Source organism: Thamnophis sirtalis, unplaced genomic scaffold, assembly GCF_051295495.1.
Source record: "Thamnophis sirtalis isolate CommonGarterSnake01/CBP01778 unplaced genomic scaffold, rThaSir2_p1.2 scaffold_7, whole genome shotgun sequence".
NCBI classification, from domain to species: Eukaryota; Metazoa; Chordata; class Lepidosauria; order Squamata; family Natricidae; genus Thamnophis; species Thamnophis sirtalis.
In genome coordinates, this window is record NW_028261387.1 from 90,756,359 (window position 1) to 90,781,479 (window position 25,121).

General features: G+C 43.7%; 1 protein-coding gene across 1 annotated transcript in view; it reads right to left on the reverse strand.

Annotated features, from left to right (window-relative positions):
- Positions 1-3,012, reverse strand: part of CHRNA4 (cholinergic receptor nicotinic alpha 4 subunit) — a 74,963-nt gene extending 71,951 nt beyond the window's left edge. The window contains exon 1 of the mRNA XM_087720596.1: positions 2,570-3,012. Coding sequence (XP_087576722.1) covers positions 2,570-2,657 — 88 coding nt within the window. The 5' untranslated portion in view covers positions 2,658-3,012. The remainder of the gene's footprint in view (positions 1-2,569) is intronic.
- Positions 3,013-25,121: the final 22,109 nt, after the last annotated feature.

The following is a 25,121-nucleotide window of genomic DNA, read 5'->3' on the forward strand; positions in this document are numbered from 1 at the left end:
CTGGGTGCAAAGAATGATGCAACCTGACCCCCCCCCCCCATAGTGAGTCCAAACATCCCTAAGCTTTCTTAAGCCCCAACAAACTATGGCAAACTTACTAATTGCCCGAATACCCTCCATGATTAATATACTCGTAAACTAATAATGAGTACATTTGAAATTGTTCTCCAACCTCACCATCTCATCACTTCTCCCTCGGCATTGGCTTGGGATTGCAATGAATCAGAGCTACTGATGGGAATTCGTTTCACCTCCGTGGCCTCCGTCTCAAATGCCAAAGAAGGCTGCTATAAATGGCCTCGCGGGGAGGGGAGGCACCTAGAACCAATGACCGCCCCCCTCCCCACCCAAACGCTGGTTCTGGTCTTCAGAACAGGATTCTCTGGCTAAAAGTTAACGTGTCGCATCCGCACGACACACTAAACCAGTGTTTCTCAACCTTGGCAACTTGAAGATGTCTGGACTTCAACTCCCAGAATTCCCCAGCCAGCATTCGCTGGCTGGGGAATTCTGGGAGTTGAAATCCAGACATCTTCAAGTTGCCAAGGTTGAGAAACACTGCACTAAACCATTGGTCTGAGTCTGTGCAACCTCCACCCACCTACCCCCCCCCACACGTTTGGCTCATCAAAACATGGACAGACGGACACAGACACGGACACGGATACACACACACACACACACACCAAATCAAGGCTAATGTGAATCATTGTTTAGTACACTGTTTGCAAAAATACACCCTCACTTTTTAAAAATAAGAGGGTTGTGTTAATACAGGGAACTGGTTCCCAGTTCATTGTTTGAGGAGGTTATATATATATATATATATATATATATATATATATATATATATATATATATATATATATATGTATGTATGTATGTATGTATGTATGTATGTATGTATGTATGTATGTATATATGTATATATGTATATATATATATGTATATATATATATATGTATATATATACATACATACATACATACATACATATATATATATAAAATCTATCTATCTATCTCTATATCTATATCATCTATATCTATATCTATCTATCTATCATCTATCAATCTATTTATCTATCTATCTAACATCTATCATCTATCTATCTATCTATCTATCTATCTATCTATCTATATCTATCTATCTATCTATCTCTATCTCTATCTCTCCTTCTCTCTATCTCTCTATCTCGCTACCTCTCTCTCTATCTATATCTATATCTATATCTATATCTATATCTATATCTATATCTATATCTATATCTATATCTATATCTATATCTATATCTATATCTATATCTATATCTATATCTATATCTATATCTATATCTATATCTATATCTATATCTATATCTATATCTATCTATCTATCTATCTATCTATCTATCTCTATCTATCTATCTATCTCTATCTATCTATCTATCTATCTATCTATATCTCTATCTCTCTATCTCGCTATCTCTCTATCTATCTATCTATCTATCTATCTATCTATATCTATATCTATATCTATCTATCATCTATCTATCTATCTATCTATCTATCTATCTATCTAATCTATCTATCTATCTATCTATCTATCTATCTATCTATCTATCTATCTATCTATCTATCTATCTATCTATCTATCTATCTATCTATCTATCTATCTATCTATCTATCTATCTATCTATCTATCTATCTATCTATATATATATATATATATAATTTGGCCTGAAACACACCTTCTGGTTACACAGAACAGAGCAGGGCTGAACAGTGTGAATGAAGAAGGATCTCCCCACCTAAACGCCTTGCCGGATAAGGCGCTACTGGATGCCCTTAGCAGCTGATCCACTGGATCTCCGGATCTTCCTCTGAAGGGGCTCCGTCAGGAGAAAAAAATGGGAGATTCCCCCCTCCCCTTGCAGGGAACAGCTGTTTTCCTCCAGGAGAAGTCCTGCACGCATGAAGTGAGACTCCCCGCCACTCATCTTCACCAGCGGGAGAGAGAACCTAGTTCTGGCCTCTCAATGGGCAGCTCAATGGGGGTGACCTTGGTTCGGTCTTTTCTCTCTCCAGCCAGCCCACCTCGTAGGGCTGTCGTTACCATCCCCGTTTTGGGAAGAGCCACAGGGATGGGGAGGCTGGGTGAAGAGGAGGAGGAGGAGAGAGATAAGCCCCCAAGCATCGTTTTTAGTGCTCAAGGACCTCGGACAGCGCCAGGTCCCGGTTTTTTGTAAAACACGTTTTTAATCGTTCTTATCTTCACACAACGCGCTCGCCCCGGATCATTTGCAACACCTCGCAGACCCACAACCTACCAAACACTGTAACCTTGATAAAAAGTGTCCATCCGGGGGGACTCGGTTTGGTACCAAGTCTCTCCCCCCCCCCAATCCGCCCCCGCCCCCCGGATTCGCAGCCAAGGGGGATTTGCCTCGCGGGTCGTGTGAACGCGTCCGACACGAGTGTTAAAACACAGGTGGGGAAGAAGCGGGAAAGAAAAAAGGGGGTCATTCTTTGAGGGGGGTGTCAGGGCTCCTCCGGATCGCTCCCCCTCCCCTCCCCGCCGCCCTCCTTACCGGGGAAGAAGTTTGCGCAGAGCAGGAGCAGGAGCGGCTCCTGACACGCGAGGAATCCCATCGGGGAGCGGCCCCGACGCCGAGCCATGCCTCCCGGCCCGCCTCAACGCAGCAGGTCCCGGAGCGCCGGCGTGGCTCGCCGCGCCCTCTTCTTGCCGCGGTCCCGGGTCATCCTCGCCGGCTCCACCGACCCGCAGCTGGGCTCCGATTCCGGACTCGTCCGCTTGCGCCGCCGAAGCCTCTTGCTCGGGAGGGCGGGCGAGCGGAGGGGCGCGCCCGGCGGGGACTTCTTCCGAGGGCCGCGCTCCGACTTGCCCAGCCGGAGAGGAGCGGCGGCTTCGGCGGGGCTGCGCAGAGCGGTGGGGAGCTGCCGGCTGCTGCGGGGGGTTTCTGCGGCGCTTCTGGCTGGCCCGCCGGAGTCTTCGGAAGTGTGTCCGGGCGAAGGGAAAAGCCGGGCCGGAGCTGCGGGCGAGGAGCGGGATAGGGGGCTCTGGCGGAGCATCTCGCCTGGCGGGACCGACCTTCTGCCGGGCGGGGGCGGTGGAGGGAGAGAGAGCCCGGGGGAGGGAGAGGGGAAGAGACGGAGGAGGAGGAAGAGCAGAAGGAGAAAGAGGAGAAGAGCAGGAGCAGAAGAAAAAGAGGAGCAGAAGGAGAAAGAGGAGGAGAAGAGAAGAAGAGAAAGAGAATGAGGAGAAGGAGAGGAGCAGAAGGAGAAAAAGGAGAAGAGAAGAAGCGGAGGAGTAGGAGAGGAGCAGAAGGAGAAAAAAGAGAAGAAGAGGAGGAGCGGAGGAGAGGAGAAAAAGGAGGAGGAGAAGAAGGAGAAGGAGGAGGAGAAAGAGGAGGAGAGGAGAAGAGAAGGAGGAGGAGGAGAAAGAGGAGGAGAAGAGGAATAGTAGGAGAGGAGCAGAAGGAGAAAGAGGAGGAGGAGAGGAGCAGAAGGAGAAAAAGGAGAAGAGAAGAAGCGGAGGAGTAGGAGAGGAGCAGAAGGAGAAAAAAGAGAAGAAGAGGAGGAGCGGAGGAGAGGAGAAAAAGGAGGAGGAGGAGAAGGAGGAGAAGGAGGGGGAGAAAGAGGAGGAGAGGAGAAGAGAAGGAGGAGGAGGAGAAAGAGGAGGAGAAGAGGAATAGTAGGAGAGGAGCAGAAGGAGAAAGAGGAGGAGGAGAGGAGAAAGAGGAGGAGGAGAGGAGAAAGAGGAGGAGAAGAAGAGGTGTAGAGGAGAAAGAGGAGGAGGAGAAAGAGGTGGAGAAGGAAAGGGGGCAAGAAGGAGAACAGGAGGAAGAAGAGAAGGACAAGAAGAGAAGGACAAGAGGGAATAGAAAGAGGAAGAAAAGGAGGAGGAGAGGGGGAGAATGAGAAAGGGAAGAAGAAGGAGAGGAAGATGAGAAAGAAGAAAGGAGAAGGAGTAGATGAGAAGAGAGGGAGGGGAGGAGGGGAAAGAAAGGAGTTGATCATGACATGCTTTATCAAAGCAACTTTCTCCCTGTGGGGAAAAGCAATTGCAACTCCCATCATCCCCAGCTGGGTGGGTGAGAATGATGGGATTTGGAGTCCCACATTCCCCGGATCGAGGTAAGATGCTTGGAAAACTGCGGGGGGGGGGGGGAGAGGTGTGAAAGGGGTACACTCATCCTCCCCCACCCCAATTTTACCACCCACTACAAAAGCTGGCAGGATTTATGTGACTTTAGCTAAACCGAGTATTGCTGGTGCATATCTGGATGAGAGACCAAGAGGTAATCCCAGAGCAATGACAAATCAAACACTATCATAGTTTGGGCAATAAACCTACAAGGATGCATCCAGGAGTAAAGCGCAACCTGAATATAATATTTATGTGTCTCTTTCTTCTTCTTTTTTTAAACCTTGGCCCTGCGCCAGTGGCCCCATTCACATGACACTTTACCTAATTACTGTGTTCTGGATTTACAGTTACCCTGGACAAATATGCTAATACTCAGTGGACACTAAGTGTTCCCCTCCCTTCCCATGCTTTTACTAACTTAACAAACTGCAATGATTCACTTAACAACTGTGGCAGGGAAAGTTGTAAAAGTTGTGGCAAATCTCACTTAACAACTGTCTCACTTAGCAACAGAAATCTTGGGCTCCATTTTGGTCGTACGTCGAGGATTATCTGTAGTAGTACCGCGTGCCTCCCAAGGTATTCTCACATGTCAATAAAGCAGGGTGCAGGTCTCAGAAGAATTTGATGGTGGATCCAACAATATCATAATTGCTGTATTCGTCAAATGTTATTATTATATCTACTCGTCACACAAATTCCATCCAGAACCCTCCTATAGTTTCCATTTGCTCCATCCATACCCCAAATTATTTCGTATGTATGTATCTATTTATCTTTATCATCTTTATCTTTATCTTTATCTTTATCTTTATCTTTATCTTTATCTTTATCTTTATCTTTATCTTTATCTTTATCTTTATCTTTATCTTTATCTTTATCTTTATCTTTATCTTTATCTTTATCTTTATCTTTATCTTTATCTTTATCTTTATCTTTATCTTTATCTTTATCTTTATCTTTATCTTTATCTTTATCTTTATCTTTATCTTTATCTTTATCTTTATCTTTATCTATCTTTAATTTTAACTGTATCCTTATCCTTATCCTTATCCTTATCCTTATCCTTATCCTTATCCTTATCCTTATCCTTATCCTTATCTTTATCCTTATCCTTATCCTTATACTTCTTATACTTATACTTACATTTATATTTATATTATATATATGGTGTTGTGTGTTGTGTTGTGTTGTGGTGTGGTGTGTTATGTTATGTTATGTTAATAAAATCCTTTATGCGGTGCTACGAATGCCGTCGATACAATTTACTTGGACTTCAGTAAGGCATTTGATAAGGTAGACCATAATCTACTACTAGATAAAATAGAAGAATGTGGGTTAGACAGCATCACCACCAGATGGGTGGGTGAGAATGATGGGATTTGGAGTACCACATTCCCCGGATCAAGGTAAGATGCTTGGAAAACTGCAGGGGGGGGGAGAGGTGTGAAAGACGTACGCTCCTCTTTCCCCGCCCCAATTTTACCACCCACTACAAAAGCTGGCAGGATTTATGTCGCCTTAGATCTCCAGTCAAAATGAAATGAATAGTTTGTCTATTTATTTCACTCAGTAGCCCCCAGAACTACGAGGAAATATGTACATTGCATCCGCCTTAAGAATAGCTCAACACAGATTATTACTAGCACTATTAAGCCTAACCTCCAGGTTAATTGAGAAGCTTTTCCTTTCATCCAAATGGGTTGCTCCGCGTCATTAATTGGAAGAATGTTGCAACAACAGGACAAACCTTACGGGGCTCTGCAAGGGAAAGGAATTGCAAGATGGCAAGAAGCAATGGGTGGAAACTAATCAAGGAGAGAAGCAATTTAGAACTGAGGAGGAATTTCCTGACAGTGAGAACAATGAAACAGTGGAACAGAAATTGCCTCCAGAAGTTGTGAATGCTCCAACACTGGAAGCCTTTAGGAAGATGTTGGATAAGCATTTGTCTGAAATGGTATAGGGATTCCTGCCTAAGCAGGGGGTTGGACTAGAAGACCTCCAAGGTCCCTTTCAACTCTGCTATTGTATTTATATTTGTGTTTGTATAAGGGTGTCTCCTTAAGAGTTTACAGACAGTCCTTCTACTTATGACCATACAGAGCTATTCTTGCCAGCTTAGTATCATCTTCAAATTTGGTAAATTCCTCTTCTATTCCCTCATCTAAATCATTTATGAAAATGTTGAAGAGTAGTGGGCCTAAGAAGGAAACTTGTTGTTCAATTAATCAGTGGAAGGACTTGCCTCCAGAAGTTGTGAATGCTCCAACACTGGAAATCTTAAAGAAGATATTGGATAACCATTTGTCTGAAATGGTATAGGTTTCCTGCTTGAGCAGGCGGTTGGACTAGAAGATCTCCAAGGTCTCCTCCAACTCTGTTATTCTATTCTATATTCCTGACCTCAGGACAGTGCAACCATCATAAGTCTGAGCCATTTACCAAGCATCTGAATCATGTGGAGATGCTGCCAGAGTTGTAAGAGTGAAAAATGGACATGTCACTTTTTTCCATGCCGTTGTAACTTTGAAAGGTCCACTAAATGAATACTGAAAGAGGAATTAAATGGAGGGGAACTCTACCCCAGATGGCAAGACACAGAAGAAGGAAAAACAAAAGAATTTATGGATTTAAAGAAAGAAATTTTATTAGCAATAGCATGGATAACACTACCAACAATCAAAGATAACCTGATTAAGGAAACAGAAGAAGGGCATCAAAATTACATGAGAGATTTTATAAGCAAGGAGTTGCTAAGAGGAGTCCATACAAAGTTCTTAATCAACCTTAATGGAGATAATTAGAGGACTGACACCACAAATGGCAGAAGATGTGAGACTGTTTTGCTACTGGAAAGATACAGGTTGATAGATGGAAGAGTATAATTTAAAACTAGTTAAACTTAGTGAAATTTAGTGACAATAGATATAGTTAAATAAATAATAAATGATAATAATGTATACAATGTGTAGTGTTATGATAAGTAATAATTGGATATGAATATTGAATTGTACCCATGAAAGGAAGATTAGAAATTCTTTTGGATTATATATAAAGGTTAATAAAAAAAGAACTAAGTTAGATAGTTAAGTCTTGATTATTAGGGGGGAAATGTTATGATACAGGATATAGTTAAATAAAGGAGGGATAAGAATAACAACATATATATAGATATGGGTATAACATAAGGAAACTGGATGTAAACTTTAAACAGTGATTTGGAAAAGAGGATTAGAAAAGTTTGTTATTAAATATTATGGATCTTTAGCTAGAATAGGACATAAGGATTCAGTGTTATTGGAGGATTTTAGAAATAGTAAATGAAATGCCAGTATGTGATTATGTATTAAATCTTGGTATATTTTATGATGAAGGACATTTAAACAATTATAGTCAAATGAAAATGGAGGTATGATGATGGTAACATGTATAAATATCTGAGTTAAAATACTTGAGTTAATATGAATTATGTTTGATGACTGGAAGAGATGCACGAAAGCCTTTTTGTAACCAACTGATACACTTTCTACAGTATGTAAAGAAGGATATGTTGTGTTTGTTTTAAAAATTAAAAATAAATTAAAAATATTTTAAAAAACAGTCTACTAAATGAGGACTAACTGTACTGTTATACATCAAGCCATTGAGCCAGTTAACAAGGACCTGAATTTTGATTGTGTGGCCACTGGAGATGTTGCAACACTCATACGTGTGACTTTTTTCAGTGGCTCTGTAACTTCAAACGGTCGGTAAACAAATGATTGTAAGTTGAAAACCATCTGTACTCTGTCGATTTTGGCACTAATCGTGAAGGAACTCGGAAGAGTGTTTATTTTTCTTAGTCCTCCTACCCAAAGTAGTCCATTTTGATCTAGGCTTCAAAGGTTGTCACTTTTAACGACGCAACGGATCTGCCTTCGGTTGCTTAAATTATGTGAAAAGGAGCCTTGACTTCACTCTGGTCTGGACTACTGCAATGTGCAGAGCCGAGGTGGCGCAGTGGTTAGAGTGCTGTACTGCAGCCACTTCAGCTGACTGTTATCTTCAGTTCGGCGGTTCTAATCTCACCGGCTCCAGGTTGACTCAGCCTTCCATCCTTCCGAGGTGGGTAAAATGAGGACCCGGATTGTTGTTGGGGGCAATATGCTGACTCTGTAAACCGCTTAGAGAGGGCTGAAAGCCCTATGAAGCGGTATATAAGTCTAACTGCTATTGCTAACTGCTATTGCTATTCATATGGGGCTTCCCTCGAAGACTATTTGGAAGCATCAACTGGTCCAGAAACCCGCAGCTCACATTGCAATGCAGCCGCGCGGAAGATGGCAGCTGCTTCTAGAATCATGCCATGCAACCCAGCAAGGCAGAGACATGTCCTCCTTCACCAATCTGAGTTTTGCAGGGGTCGGATGGGCACAGAACAATGGTGGGTTTCAAAAATTGTTGGAACCTACTCTGTGGGAGTGGCTTGCCACCCATGTGACCGGATGGGAGTGGCTTGCTGCCCATGTGACTGGATGGGAGTGGCTTGCTGCCCATGTGACCAGATGGGAGTGGCTTGCTGCCCATGTGACTGGATGGGAGTGGCTTGCTGCCCATGTGACCAGATGGGAGTGGCTTGCTGCCCATGTGACCAGATGGGAGTGGCTTGCTGCCCATGTGACCGGATATGAAATTATGAATTAATACTTAGGTCGGTCCAAGTAGCTATTCAGAAGTTAGTGGTTAGAAGCAATCGTAAAGCAAGATATGGAATTAAAACCAGAAATATTTTGTTGGCTATTTGAAAGGGAGTATGATATATATTTAATTTTACACATGTTAGCAGCTGCTGGAATTGTGTGTGCACAACAGTGGAAAAACAGAGATATGTAAATGAATAAATATTACAATGTGCAGGAATAAATACATTGACAATTAAAATCAAGAAGGCTTTGAATACTTTTTCACGTGGGATTTGTTTTAGCAATTGCTAACTAATGGAAACAGAAATTAGAAATCCAAAAGTATGAAAGAAAATACCAATTATGTAAGGAAAGGTCCCTAAAATGTATAAGGAAATATTACTAGATCATTATTAATGCGTAGATAACTGTGGGACATTACACACCCAGTGGTGGGTTTCAAAAAATGTTGGAACCTCTTCTGTAGGTGTGGCCTGCTTTCCAGGTCCACTGGTGAAACCTCTTCTAACCAGTTCGGTAGATTTGACGAACCGGTTCTACCGAATAGGTGCGAACTGGTGGGAACCCACCTCTGGTACAGAAGCATCCTTGCAGTTGGTCATAAGGGTAAATGGCCACAGGGGCAGTGCAGTGGTCATCATTTCAAGGCCTGGTCTTAAGTAGCTTATGGAGGGCCCACTTTAACAGTCGGTAAGCATCTTGTCGTAAGACACGGACTACCTGAATTGGCTCCCAATGAGCTTCAAATCAAGGTGCTGGCTTTAGGAGGAGAACCTATTCTCCAAAGCACCTGAAGGCAGAACAAGAAGCAATGGATGGAAACTAGAGCAAGGAGGGAAGCAACCTAGAATTAACGAGAAACCTCCTAATGGTGAGGACAACTAACCAGTGGAACCATTTGCCTCCAGAACAGTGGTGGGGTTCACATTTTTTTTACTACGGGCTCTGTGGGTGTGGCTTGGTGGGCATGGCAGGGGAAGGATAATTTAAAATCTCCATTTCCACCCACTCCTGGGGAAGGATACTGCAAAATCCTCATTCCCTCCCCACCCCACCAATCTGCTTTCCATCTCCGTTCTCCTGTGCAGGGCAACAAAAGAAGACCCAGCCCATCAGCGGGAACTCAGGAGGCAGTGAGTAGATTGAGGGCAGGGCCAGCCAGAGATAGTATTTGCAGGTTCTCCGAACTACTCAAAATTCCCGCTACTGGTTCTCCAGAACCTGTCGGAACTGGCTGAACACCATCTCTGCTCCAGAACGTGTGGGTGCTCCATCACTGGAGGTTTTTAAGAAGAGACTGGACAGTCACTTGTCTCAAATGGTATAAGATCTCCTGCTTGAGTAGGGGTTGGTCTAGAAGATCTCCAAGGTGCCTTCCAATTCTGTTATTCTGTTTTACTTGGTACAAGGCCAAGTTGCTTGTAGGAGCTCCCTTTTCCAGGGGTTTCTGCTCATCCCACCAGATGTGGCAGATGAGTCATGCTCCAAATGTTGAAAACATCTCTGCAAATGTTGGAGGGGTGCCTTCTCGGTAGAACAGCCCTCCCCTTGGTGGAACAGCCTTCCCCCCCTCAAGATCTCAATGGCCTTGGATCTGTTGACCTTCTGAAAGGCTTCAAAAACCTGATTTTTCCACAATCCAGACTGTTAGGGGAGCCAAACTTTAGTGAATCTGAAGATTATGCTCACCGCTTTGGTATTTTTCCATTTTCCATTTATTCTATTGCTGTATTTGTACTTAAGCTGTTTTTATTATTTTGCATTTGTGAGCTGCCCGGAGTTATTTTCTGAGGATGACCTTATAAATTTCCTTTAAAAAAATAATAATGTTTCAACCAAACAACCAATGCTCCTGAAATGCAAGGGGTTTTTAAATGCTTCTCTCCTGTGAAAGAGACTTTTGAAGAGGGTCAACCTTTAAGCATGATTGACGTATTAGACCTAATCTTCTCTCTTTTGGTAGAGAGTTTTCAAGAGGATGGATGGTCAGTGTTTAAGTATGATTGGCATCCAGAGGGTTAGATCAGAATAACAGAGTTGGGACTTTGGAGGTCTTCTAGTCTAGCCCACTGGTCCAGCAGACAGCCCTACACCATTTCAGACAAATAGTTGTCCAATCTCAGGCTAACATGTCCTGTGAATGCAAACTGAGGTGTTTCTCTTTGGCTGAAAGCATGATAAAGGAAGATTTGAACATGTTTCCTTTTCATTTCTGTGACCTTCCTTAACAGGGTTTAGAATAGAATAGAATGGGAAGGGAAGGGAAGGGAGGGGAGGGGAGGGGAGGGGAGGGGAAGGGAAGGGAAGAGAAGAGAAGAGAAGAGAAGAGAAGAGAAGAGAAGAGAAGAGAAGAGAAGAGAAGAGAAGAGAAGAGAAGAGAAGAGAAGAGAAGAGAAGAGAAGTCTTTATTGGCCAAGCGTGATTGGACACACAAGGAATTTGTCTTTGGTACATGTTGTCTCAGTGTACATAAAGTAAAATAAAATACATTCATTAAGAATCATAAGATACAATAGTGATAGTCATAGGATACTAAACATGCAATCAACATAAATTATAAGATACAAGTAACAATATAGAATAGAATAGAATAGAATAGAATAGAATAGAATAGAATAGAATAGAATAGAATAGAATAGAATAGAATTCTTTATTGGGCAAGTATGGTTGGATACACAATGAATTTGTCTTTGGACACACAATGAATTTGTCTTTGGTGCATATGCTCTCAGTGTAGATAACGAAAAATAAAACAGAATTACATTCATCAAGAATTATAAGATACAACACTTAGTGATAGTCATAAGTTACTAATAAGTAACTACAAATCCTTAACAGGGTTTGTCCCTATTGTAAGAATGGTTCGCATCAGAACAGAATAACACAGTTGGAAGGGACCTTGGAGGTCTTCTAATCTAACCCCCCTCTCAGGCAGAAAACCCTATACCCATGATGAAAGTAACCTTTGGAGGATTGTGCATGCACAGGACGGTCATGCGCACGTGCGCAGGTGGGCGGGGAGGATTGAGTGGGCAAGCACGTGCACGCAATTTTGGCACGCCGTAAGAAAAAGATTTGCCATCACTGCCCTATCCCATTTCAGACAAATGGTTGTCCAATCCAGTGTTAAGCATTCACAATTACACAATCTTCTTTGTGGCACACACTTACAGTAGATATTGGACCACTGTGTTTCTCAACCTTAGCAACTTTAAGAAGTGTTGACTTCAACTAAAGCACCAGCATTTCTCTGGGAGCTGAAGTCCATTTTTCTTATAATTGCTAAGGTTGAGAAGCATAGGAGAGGAGAGCAGAGCAGAGCAGAGGAGAGAGGAGAAGAGAGAAGAGAAGGGAAGGGAATGGAGTGGAGTGGAGTGGAGTGGAGTGGAGTGGAATGGAATGGAATGGAATGGAATGGAATGGAGTAGCGTAGCGTAGCATAGCATAGCATAGCAGAGCAGAGCAGAGAAGAGAAGAGAAGAGAAGAGAAGAGAAGAGAAGAGAAGAGAAGAGAAGAGAAAATGGAATGTAATAGAATAGAATGTAATAGAATAGAATGTAATAGAATAGAATGGAATAGAATGGAATAGAATGGAATAGAATGGAATAGAATGGAATAGAATGGAATAGAATGGAATAGAATGGAATAGAATGGAATGGAATAGAATGGAATAGTCTATTCCATTAGTCTACAGTCTTCTAGTCCAACCCCCTGTTCAAGCAGGATATCCTATACCATTTCAGGCAAATGGTTGTCCAATCTCTTCTTAAAAACCTCCAATGTTGGAGCATCCACAACTTCTGGAGGCAGGTTGCTCCACTGAATAATTGTTCTCACTGTCAGGGAATTTCTCCTTAGTTCTAAGTTGCTTCTCTCCTTCCACCCTTTGCTTCTTGTCCTGCCTTCAGGTGCTTTGGAGAATAGGCTGACCCCTCATTTTGATAGCAACCCATCAAATATTGTAGGACTGCTATCACGTCACCCCTAGCCGTCCTTGTCATAAAACTAGAAATCCCCAATTCCAGCAGCCGTTATTTATATGTTGTCGCCTCCAGTCCCCAATGTAGGACTTAAATATTGTTTCACTCCATGAAAATCAAAGAATTTCCCCAAAGTTCCACATGTTCCTGTAGGAAGTTAAAACCCACCCCTCTCCTAGAAAAAAGAAATATTTTAGGAAACATTAAAAGGGCAGAATATTTCCCCCTAAAAGGGAGACAGAAACTTAGCCCCCTCCCTTGTCAATGGGCCATTAAGGCCTGAGCCAACCTATTCTACATAACAAAGATCTACCTCCTTCAGGTAGAGCCACAATAGGAAGCCCAAAGCCCTTTCATTACATCATCACCCAGCAAGAGTCAACCAAGCTAGGGACTCAAAAGACAGACAGCCTACAAAGTCAGCTAAGAACCCCGCCCCCTGGGAGTCTGACCACCAATCAGAATACATTTCTTACACAGGAACAGGAAGCTCCAAGGCGGGGCCCAAGAGAGGGTATAAAACTCAGACTCTCTCAGCATCTCTTCCCATATTTCTTCAAGATCTTCAAGGCATGTGAGCCCCCTTTTTCCCCCAGGATCTCAAACCATGTGGTCCTGTCTACCATTAAAACCATTTTTCCAAACTGCTGCCATCGTATAGGGTGTCTTTTTCTCCACTTCAAACTCTAACCCAGATGGACATTTCTTCCAACATTCCTTTACAAGGACATTTTTCAAACTTGCAACTTTGAGATGGGCGGACTTCAACTCTCAGCCTGCCGAACTGGGGCATCCTGGGAGTTGAAGTCCACACATCTTAAAGTTGCCACGTTTGAAAACCTCTGCTTTAACCTTCACCGAAAGTCACCGCCATCACACCAGACTTCATGTGCCTGCCTTATACAGTAGCAGCTGCCAATTTTGTGTGAGGTAGTCCTACGCACTTAAATGTCAACCGAAGAATAACGATTCCTTCAGGTTGAAATGCCAATATCCATACATTAAACACGACAGCCAAAGACCCATCTGTTTAGATTCAGAGGACTGTATTTCAATGGTATAGACCTCTCCTACGGTGAAAGGTATCCTTCCTCAGTGTCCAAATGTCTAAATTAAGAATAGAATAGAATAGAATAGAATAGAATAGAATAGAATAGAATAGAATAGAATAGAATAGAATAGGGACTGGGACTGGGACTGGGACTGGGACTGGGACAGATTAGAATAGGACTAGGACTAGGACTAGGACTAGGACTAGGGCTAGGGCTAGGGCTAGGGCTAGGGCTAGGGCTAGGGCTAGGGCTAGGGCTAGGGCTAGGGCTAGGGCTAGGGCTAGGACTAGAATAGAATAGAATAGAATAGAATAGAATAGAATAGAATAGAATAGAATAGAATAGAATAGAATAGGACTAGGACTAGGACTAGGACTAGGACTAGGACTAGGACTAGGACTAGGACTAGGACTAGGACTAGGACTAGGACTAGAATAGAATAGGACTAGGACTAGGACTAGGACTAGGACTAGGACTAGGACTAGGACTAGGACTAGGACTAGGACTAGGACTAGAATAGAATAGGGCTAGGACTAGGACTAGGACTAGGACTAGGACTAGGACTAGGACTAGGACTAGGACTAGGACTAGGACTAGGACTAGGACTAGGACTAGGACTAGGACTAGGACTAGGACAGGACAGGACAGAACGGACTAGGGCTAGGGCTAGGGCTAGGGCTAGGGCTAGGGCTAGGGCTAGGGCTAGGGCTAGGGCTAGAATAGAATAGAATAGAATAGAATAGAATAGAATAGAATACAAAGGACCTTGGAGGTCTTCTAGTCCAACCCCCTGCTCAAACAGGAAACCCTAAACCACCGGTGTCAAATTCAAGGTCTGGGGGACAGATCCGATCCGTGAGGTTCTTAGATCTTGCACATGGAGCCTCCTAGAAACAGAGCAGGACCAGCCTGCAGTGCCCCGGGCTCCATTTTCCATGGCAGATGGTTGCAGGAGGCCATTGCAACCGGAAACAGAGCTCAGGAGCCCATTTTTTGCTGGCAGAGCTCTCGGGCCACCAAAGGCGCCCCCGATACGAGTGATGTCGAGCTGGCCACGCCCACCCTGGCCACACTCACCCTGGCCACACCCACCCTAACCCCTCGAGGTCAAATACAACCCTGATGTGGCCCTCAATAAAATTGAGTTTGACACCCCTACCCTATACCATTTCAAACAAATGTTTGTCCATCTCTTCTTAAACACTTTCAGTGTTGCAATATTCACATGAGGGTTGCCATTTTGGTCAGGAATGCATTGCTTGATACATACGTGTGTGTGTGTGTGTGTGTGTGTGTGTGTGTGTGTGTGTGTGTGTGTATTTGTGCTGATAAATAAATAAAGGGAGACTAGTATAGATCTATTTCAAGCTATTTAGCTCTCATCAGCTAGCCATACCCTTACTGGGATTCGAACCTGTGCTGCTCTAAACATACATACATACATACATACATACATACATACATACATACATACATACATGTATACACACATACACACACACACATATAGAGAGACAGAGAATGAGAAAGACAGAGAAACAGAGAGAGAGAGAGAGAGAACAAGAGAGAGACAGAGAGAGAGACAGAGAGAGACAGAGAGAGAGAATGAGAGAGAGACAGAACAAGAGAGAGAGAACGAGAGAGAGAGAACGAGAACGAGAAAATGAGAGAGAGAGAGAGAACGAGAGCCAGAGAGACAGAGACAGACAGAGAGAGAGAGAGAATGAGAACGAGAATGAGAGAGAGACAGAGACAGAGACAGAGACAGAGACAGAGAGAGAATGAGAATGAGAGAGAGAGACAGACAGAGACAGAGACAGACAGACAGAGAGAGAAAATGAGAGAGACAGAGACAGAGACAGAGACAGAGAGAGGGGGGGGAAGAGAGAGAGAATATGTATATAATAAATATAAATAGCATTCTTCAAAATTGCTGTAGTAAGGGAACCTTCTTCCAGATTTTGTTTAGTCAATAAGGCTAATTGTAAACATATTTTTCAGGGGTAGATTTGATGTTTCCTCAATCCAAAAATAAAAAAGGAAAACAAAGTGCCTTTGGCAGTTCAAGAAGAAATGGAATCAGTTATTGTTGTCATTACTGGATCTTCTATCACTCTAAAAGCAGACAAATACCTCTTGTTACATTCTTCCCTCTGGAAAAATTGGCAAACCACATATTGTTTGAGTTCCGGATATTCTGACCTCTGGATCTCCACTCAGATCAAAAAGGACCCTTTTCCCACCCCAAAACCAGCTCACATTTCTGCTCGGCCTTTGTTAGGCAGAGTAGAAGCCATTTATAATCTTACTTTCAGGAGCTTGTTCTTCAAAGCCCATAGAGTAATATAAAGGACAGGTCCAAATCTTTGCCCAGGATTTATTTACATGTACTCCTCGACCTATGATCACAATTGTTCCCAAAATTTCTGTTGCTAAGTGAGACAGTTGTTAAGTGAATTTTGTCCCGTTTTACAACCTTCCTTGCCGCGGCTGTTCAGTTAATCACTGCAGTTGTTAAGGTAGCAGAACGGCAGTTAAGGGAATCTGACTTCCCTCATTGACTTTTCTTGACAGAGGGTTGCAAAAATGGTGATCACATGACCCTGGGACACTAGCAATAGCAATAGCAATAGCAGTTAGACTTATATACCGCTTCATAGGGCTTTCAGTCCTCTCTAAGCGGTTTACAGAGTCAGCATATTGCCCCCAACAACAATCCGGGTCCTCATTTTACCCACCTCGGAAGGATGGAAGGCTGAGTCAACCTGGAGCCGGTGAGATTAGAACCGCTGAACTGCAGATAACAGTCAGCTGAAGTGGCCTGCAGTACTGCACCCTAACCACTGCGCCACCTCGGCTCTTCTGAACCCCTGCAGCTGTTAAGCGAGGCTGTTAAGCAAATCTATAGCAATAGCAATAGCAGTTAGACTTATATACCGCTTCATAGGGCTTTCAGCCCTCTCTAAGTGCTTTATAGAGTCAGCATATTGCCCCCAACAATTCGGGTCCTCATTTTACCCACCTCGGAAGGATGGAAGGCTGAGTCAACCCTGAGCTGGTGAGATTTGAACAGCCGAACTGCAGAACTGCAGTCAGCTGAAGTAGCCTGCAGTGCTGCATTTAACCACTGTGCCAGCTCTGCTCTTCAACCACATAACCACTGCAACCGTCATAAATATGAGTCAGTTGCCAAACATCTGAATTTTGATCATTTGAACAGGGGGGATGCTGCAACGGTCGTAAGTATGAAAAAAATAAGTTCACCCAGTCACAACTGATGAAGCTTCTTGGACTAGATGACCAACTCTGTTACTCTGTTGTTACTCTGATTAGCAAAATAACTTCTTCTTCCTCCTCAAGGAGAAAACAATTGCATTCTCTTTCCAATAAACCCCTTTGAGTCCATTGGTGTAGATTTAAGGAGTCCTGTCACTATCCGTGCCACTTCATTGTCACAAATGTCAACTTGTTTTCTGTGTGTGGATGTGCTCCATACTGGAGCAGGATACTCCGTGGTAGAAATAGATTTACAGATTAACCGAGTTGGAAGGGACCTTGTGGATCATCTAATCCAACTCTCCCCCACCCAAGCAGGAGACCTTACACCATTTCTGACAAAGGGCAGTCCAGTCTCTTCTTGAAAGCCTCCAGTGATGAAGCTCCCACAACTTCCAAAGGAAACTTCTGTCCCATCGGTTGATTGTTCTCACCGTCAGAAAATTTCTCCTTATTTCTAGGTTGCTGCTCTCCTTGATCAGTTTCCATCCATTATTCCTTGTCCGGCCTTCAGGTGCTTTGGAAAATAGGTGGGCCCCTACCTCTTGAACACTGGGCACTATCTCACAAAATGAAATTCAAGGGTGAAAAAAGGAAGGTTCTACATTTAGGCAAGAAAAACAAAATGCACAGGTACAGGTATATTTGTGCTGATAAATAAATAAAGGGAGACTAGTATAGATCTATTTCAAGCTATTTAGCTCTCATCAGCTAGCCATACCCTTACTGGGAATCGAACCGAAATATAACAAATGTAACAAAAAGGCAACAGTAAAAAATATTGGGTTTCTGTCTGGATGGTCTCTTGTGACGAGCCGAAGGACAGAGAATGGAAGTGTGATCTTCCTCCCATATTTGGGCATACCAGGGGTTGTGACTTTAAATACACACACACACACACACACACACTCTTTAGGCAAGAAAAACAAAATGCACAGGTATAGTATAGGTGGTATCTGGCTCAATAGTAGTAACTGTGAAAGGGATCTTAGAGTCCTAGTGGACAACCATTTAAATAGGAGCCATCCGTGTGCAGCAGCTGCCAAAAAAGCCAACACAGTTTTAGGCTGCAACAACAGAGGGATAGAATCAAGATGACATGAAGTGTTAATACTACTTTATAAGGCCTTGGTAAGGCCACACTTGGAATATGAGAGTTTTGGTCGCCACAATGTAAAAAAGGTGTGGAGACTCTAGAAAGAGTGCAGAGAAGACCAACAAAGATAATTAGGGGACTGGGCGCTAAAACATATGATGAACGGCTGCAGGAACTGGGTATGTCTACTTTAATGAAAATAAGGATTAGGGGAGACATGATAGCAGTCTTCCTATATCTCAGGGGCTGCCACAATGAAGAGGGAGTCAAATTATTCTTCAAAGCACCTGAGGGCAGGACAAGAAGCAATGGGTGGAAACTAATCAAGGAGAGAAGCAACTTAGAACTAAGGAGAAATTTCCTGACAGTGAGAACAGTTAATCAGTGGAACAACTTGCCTTCAGAAATTGTGAATGCTCCAACACTGGATGTTCTTAAGAAAATGTTGGATAACCATTTGTCTGTACTTTTGTAGGGTTTCCTGCCTAAGCAGGGGGTTGGACTAGAAGACCTCCAAGGTCCCTTCCAACTCTGCTATTCCATTCTAAATATTGGAACACTTCTATCCTGTCTCCCCTGGTCCTTCTCTTCACTAGACTAGGGGACCAAAGAGATGTTCACACCGGGGATGGAAGTGGGGTGTGTGTAACTTGTTAATTTCCTGATAATGTTATTCCTCACACTTTAATATTCAGACAGTGTTGTTTAAATGAAAGCATCCTATCAAGTGTCACATCGATTTATTGATAGCAGTTAAAAGGCTTCTGGTCTTCCCTCCCTTCCTCTTAGCAGCTTGCTGCCTCCATGGGGAGGCAGGAATTTCCTCCCCGCTCCTAGGATGAAGGGAGATGCCAGATGTGGAATCTATATTCCACAATCTGGATTTCACAGACACCCTCAGGATCAAAGCCCAAATCAGGAACACCCCAAATTGCACAGGAAGGACACATGTTAAAACATAAAACCACACCGGTAAGCTCACATCAAGGACCAGTCCCCGTAGAAAACCCATTTTCTCTGTAGCTACTCCCAGAAACACAGCTCTTTGTTCTTGGGAATAAAATGAATCTCCTTTCTCATAGGTAACTGGCCTTTCCTTGTTTTTCCCCTGAAGACGTTTTTTGCTTCTCATCCAGGAAGCTTCTTCAACTCTGACTGAAGGATGGTAGGGAGTGGAAGGATTTATACTCCTTGCAAGCAGCTGGTCATTTGCAACCTTTTAGAGAATCATTGAGGCCACCTGGAGGCTTATCTGCGTCCTCAGAGTCACCGGAGTGGTGCTCCTGGTTCCTGTAATCTCCACTTTTTCTCTGGGAATCCGTTCATACTGGTTTGTGTTTCACCTGGGGGGCGGGGCGTAGCCAGGGTGGGTGTGGCTAGCTCAACATTACTCATGTCAGGGGAACCAGCGGTGGCCCAAGCATCCTGCCAGCAAAAATTGAGCTAATGAACAACACAGTTGAGAAGAAATGCAAGGTTCTGTTACTGTAATTTTACAATAAAGAAAATTACCGTATTTTTTGGAGTATAAAACTAAAAGAGGGTGAAAATTTGGGCACAACGTATATACCGAATGTAGTCCCGCCCACCTGCCGGTCCCCACCCTTTGGCCTCTGCCTCCCAGCAATTTGCCTCCTTGCAGCAAACAGCCTCTTTCAGTTTCAGCTTCAGCACAGCTTGATTAGCACAAGCAGCTGATTGTCAGTTGAATCGGCCTCCTGACCATCAGCTGTTTCAGGCTGCAGGGATTGCCATAGCCTATTGCTGCCTCCACACGCCTCATTTTTGACCTCTGCGCACCCCATTTTCCACCCATTCTGATGCCTGCCACCCGTAACGGGCAGGAAATGGGACGGGCAGAGGCAAAAATGGGGCTTGTGGAGGCTGATAACAGGGTGCACAGAGGCGGCAATAGGCTATAGAATAACCCTGCAACCTGAAACAGCTGATCGTTGGGAGGCGGATCCAACTGACAATCAGTTGCTTGTGCTAATCAGGCTGTGCTGAAATTGAAACCGAAACACTGTTGCTGTTTGCTGCAAGGAGGCAAATTGCAGGGAGACAGAGGCAGAGGGTGGGGGTTTTTTCCTTGTTTTCCTCCCCAAAAGCTAGCTGTGTCTTATACTTTGGAATGTCTTATACTCCAAAAAGTATGGTAGTTCATCTGGGCATACTTAGGATTTGGACCACCTCACAAGGCTAGGAGAACAGGTGGTGTGGCTTTTTCGAAGGCATTTTTGTTTTAATGCTGTGTGATGGGTTATTTATTGTTATGCTGATTCTCATCTTTGTTCTCTGCCCAGAGTCACTATTGCATAGCAGGCAACCCTATGAATCATTTAAAGAATCAAATAAATAAATAGCCAAAACAAAATAATACTCAGAACACATTCGTAGTAGGCCTTCCGTACTTCTACGAGGAAAAATACATGGGCAGAGTAACCCAGAGCTTAATTTACAAAAGAATACACTTTTATAATTCCATGATAAATAGCTACAACAGGTAGTCTCTCCCCTCCCCCCCTCTCTCTCTCACACACACACACTTTCTCTCTCTCAAACACACAGTCTCTCTCTCTCTCTCACACACACACACACTCACACACACAGTCTCTCTCTCTCTCTCTCTCACAGTCTCTCTCTTTCTCTCTCATTCACACACACAGTCTCTCTCTCTCTCACACACACACAATCTCTCTCTCACACACACACAGTCTCTCTCTCTCTCACACACACACACTCTCACACACAGTCTCTCTCTCATTCAAACACACAGTCTCTCTCATTCACACACACAGTTTCTCTCTCTCACACACACATATACACACCCAGTCTCTCTCTTTCTCTCTCTCACAGTCTCTCTCTTTTTCTTTCTCATTCACACAGTCTCTCTCACACACACACTCTTTCTCACACACAGTCTCTCTCTCTCACACAGTCTCTCTCTTTCTCTCATTCAAACACACAGTCTCTCTCTCTCATTCACACAGACAGTCTCTCTCTCACAAACGCACAGTCTCTCTCATTCACACACACACAGTCTCTCTCTCACACACACAGTCTCTCTCTTTCTTATTCACACACACACACTCTCTCTCACACAGTCTCTCTCACACACATATATATACACACACATATACACACACACTCTCACACACAGTCTCTCTCTTTCACTCTCTCTCTCTCTCACACACACACAGTCTCTCTCTCTCTCTCTCTCTCACACACACACACACACACACACACACACACACACACACATACACACACACACACAAATACGCACACACGCACCCCTCATGCTTAATAAATCTGGAGTTCCCAGGGTCGGGTGGCATTAATCCTATAAATAATTCTGATTTAAAAAAATTGATGCGCCCTCCTCCCCCCCCTCCATAAAAATCTCCATCCATGGGCTTGTCACTTGCGGAAGAGAATGGATTTAATCTCTCTTTGCTTTTCCCTCTCGACCCACAACATTTGCATTCTCTAGTAGCCGAGTGAGTACCTGCGGCTGAGAGAACCTATTTTACAACAGCGGTTTTTACCTTGAAAATGACCTTACGAAATAACTTCGCCTTGTCTCTTCTGCATCACCGCTCCCAAAGGATTCCCCATATATACACTGAAGACCAATTTCAGCACAACGACTCGGTGGTTAGAATTCACGGTGGGTTTTCTCCTTCAGAGACACTCTTTTGAAAGCATTTAAGTTTCTCCAGAAACGCAGGGGAGAAAGACGATAGAGGAACTGAGCACATCTAGTCGAGGGGTTTCAAACTTGATTTCATTGAGGGCCACATCAGGGTTGTGTTTGACCTCAGGGGGCCAGGGGGGACATGGTCAGGGTGGGCATAGCCAGCTCGACATCACTCGTGTTGGGGGCACCTGCGGCGGCCCAAGCACTATGCCATCAAAAACTGGTTCCTGAGCTCCATTTTCAGCTGTGACGGCCTCCTGCAGCCCTCTACCAGCAAAAACGGAGTTCGGAAAAGGCCGCATGCTCCATTTTTGCTGGCAGACGCACCATGGGCCGGTCCTTCGCTGTTTCAAGGTCGGCCCTGCAGGCCAGATCTAAGCATCCAATTTCCAATTTCCAATTTTAATAGATTTGTATGCCGCCCGATCCTGAAGGACTCCGGGCGGCTTACATAAAAACAGTTTAAAAGCATTTTTAAAAGTTTAAAATACAGGACAGAAACGAGTTAAAAGAAGGACACAACATGCACTCGATCTTAATGGGGCTGAAGGTCAACCTAGGTCAACAGCCCAGGCCTGCCGGAACAGCCAGGTCTTAACAGACTTACGGAAGGCCGAGAGAGTGGGGAGGGTCCGGATCTCAGGGCATAGATTGTTCCAGAGGGCTGGGGCAGCTACAGAGAAGGCCCTCCCCCGAGGAGCCGCCAGACGACACCGCGTAGTCGACGGTACTCGGAGAAGGCCCGCCCTGTGCGATCTTATTAGGCGTTGGGAGGTATGTTGCAGGAGGCGGTCACGGAGATATCCAGGTCCTAGGATGGGGCCCCCAGGCCTTGAATTCGACACCCCTGATCTAAAGAGAAGGACGGGGGTGAGGGGGCATGTGAACATATGAAGGTGAAATTCTTACAGAAATTGGCTGCCTAGGAGGATTAGGAGTGACGTGATAGCAGTGTTCCAATATCTCAGGGATTGCCACAAAGAAGAGGGGGGTCAATCTATTCTCCAAAAACACCTGAAGGCAGGACAAGAAACAATGGATGGAAACCAGGAGTGGGTTCCCACAAGGACTACAGCCGGTTTGCTCGTGCACGCACTGCACACAATTAAAATTGTTCTGAACTGAAAAACAAGATGGCGGCACGGAGAACCAGTTCAGAGGCATGACAGGCCTGGGTCGCTGCTGGTTCCGGTAGGAACTCACCACTGATGGAAACTAATCATAGAGAGAAGCAATCTAGAAAGGAGGAGAAATTTCCTGGCAGTGAGAAAAATGAACCAGTGGGACGGCTGGCCTTCAGAAGTTGCAAATGCTCTTTCACAGGAAGTTTCTAGGAAGAGACTGGAATTAGAAATAGAATTATTGCAGAAAATGACAGGCTTTAGACTTCTCAGGATACAGGAAAAGTTTATTTGGCAGCCAGGTTCAGAAAGCTAGCCCATGGCTAGCATTGCAAGTTCTGAACAACCTTCATTATCGAAGCACACGTTCTTATACATTCTCAAAAGCAGCGGAACACGGAAACACTTAACTCATTTCTTAGTGGTTATTTTGGGGGGAAAGCCTTATAAGGAGATGGGGTCTTACTTCTCCTTTTGTTACAGGTATGGACTACGTGTCATTAATGAACTTTATCTGAACCTTGTGGTTTCGACTTTTGACATAGGGACGTTGGCTAGAACATCTTGTGGTTAGAGGCTGATGACATTTCCTTTAAGCAAGTTTCTAACTATCCTTTTTATGCCATGTCTTCATTCTTATATTTTTAATCCATATTTTATTCTACTTTAGTATAGGATCTCGAACAGGGGGTTGGACTAGAAGATCTCTGATCTTCTCCTTTATGCTGTTAAGTGGGAAATGTGTTAAGTGACCCATTCCTGTCCCATTCTATGACTTTTCTTGACACATTTGGGAAGTAAATCACTGCAGTTGTTAATTTAGTAACACGGTTGTTAAGTGAATCTGGTTTCCTCATTGATTTTGCTTGTCAGAAATTCGCAAAGGGGGTCACGTGACCCCGGGACAATGCAACCGTCATTAATGTGAATCATTTGTCCAGCCTTCGAATGTAAATCATGTGGCTGTGGGGATGCTGCAATAGCCATAAGTGTGAAAACCAGTCATAAGTCACTTTTTTCAGTGCCGTTGTAACTTCCAATGGTCACTAAGTGAACTTCTGTAAGAAGACCAACTGTGTGTGTGTGTGTGTGTGTATATATATATTTTCAGCCCACTTTTTGGGCTGAAAAAAGCCGTCTCGGCTTATACTCGAGTCAGTGAAAAATTTGCCCGAAATGGAGGAGAAAAAGGGGCGGGGCCATGCCGCTGGGTGATACTCGTGAATGGCCCAGTGCCCCTGTGAGTTTCCTCTCCCTCTGTGTCAGTTTGCCGCGCAGCGCGCACCGCACCATCCCCCCTCCTCACGTTCTAATGTAATGCAGGGCTGTCTTACGATTCCCCTTCCTCCCCCTCCTGCCGCTCTGCAACGATGTCCCACCTCCTCCTTGTTATGGCAAGCAGCCACATAGCGATGTCCCACCTCCTCTGGTACAGTGATCCAATGATAGGAATCACTGTGCCGTGTGTCATAGGAGGCGGGACATCGCTCCCGCGGCTGCACGGGACATCATTATCACAGCGGGACATCAGCATCATGAGGTGAGTGAAGTATTTCATTGAATACACCGCTAGTTTACTGTTTTTCTTTGAAATAAATATTCAAAAACATTATTGGTATCTATTTTTATTTTTGAAATTTACCGGTAGCTGCTGCATTTCCCACCCTAGGCTTATACTCGAGTCAATAACTTTTCCAGTTTTTTGTGGTAAAATTAGGTGCCTCTGCTTATATTCGGGTCGGCCTATACTCGAGTATATACGGTATATATATATATATATATATATATATATATATATATATATATATATATATATATATATATATATGTGTGTGTGTGTGTGTGTGTGTGTGTGTGTGTGTGTGTGTGTGTGTGTGTGTGTGTGTGTGTGTGTGTGTGTGTATTAATATATATATATATATATATATATATATATATATATATATATATATATATATATATATCTATGCTGATAAATAAATAAAGGGAGACTAGTATAGATCTATTTCAAGCTATTTAGCTCTCATCAGCTAGCCTTACCCATGCTTGTGACTTTAAGTA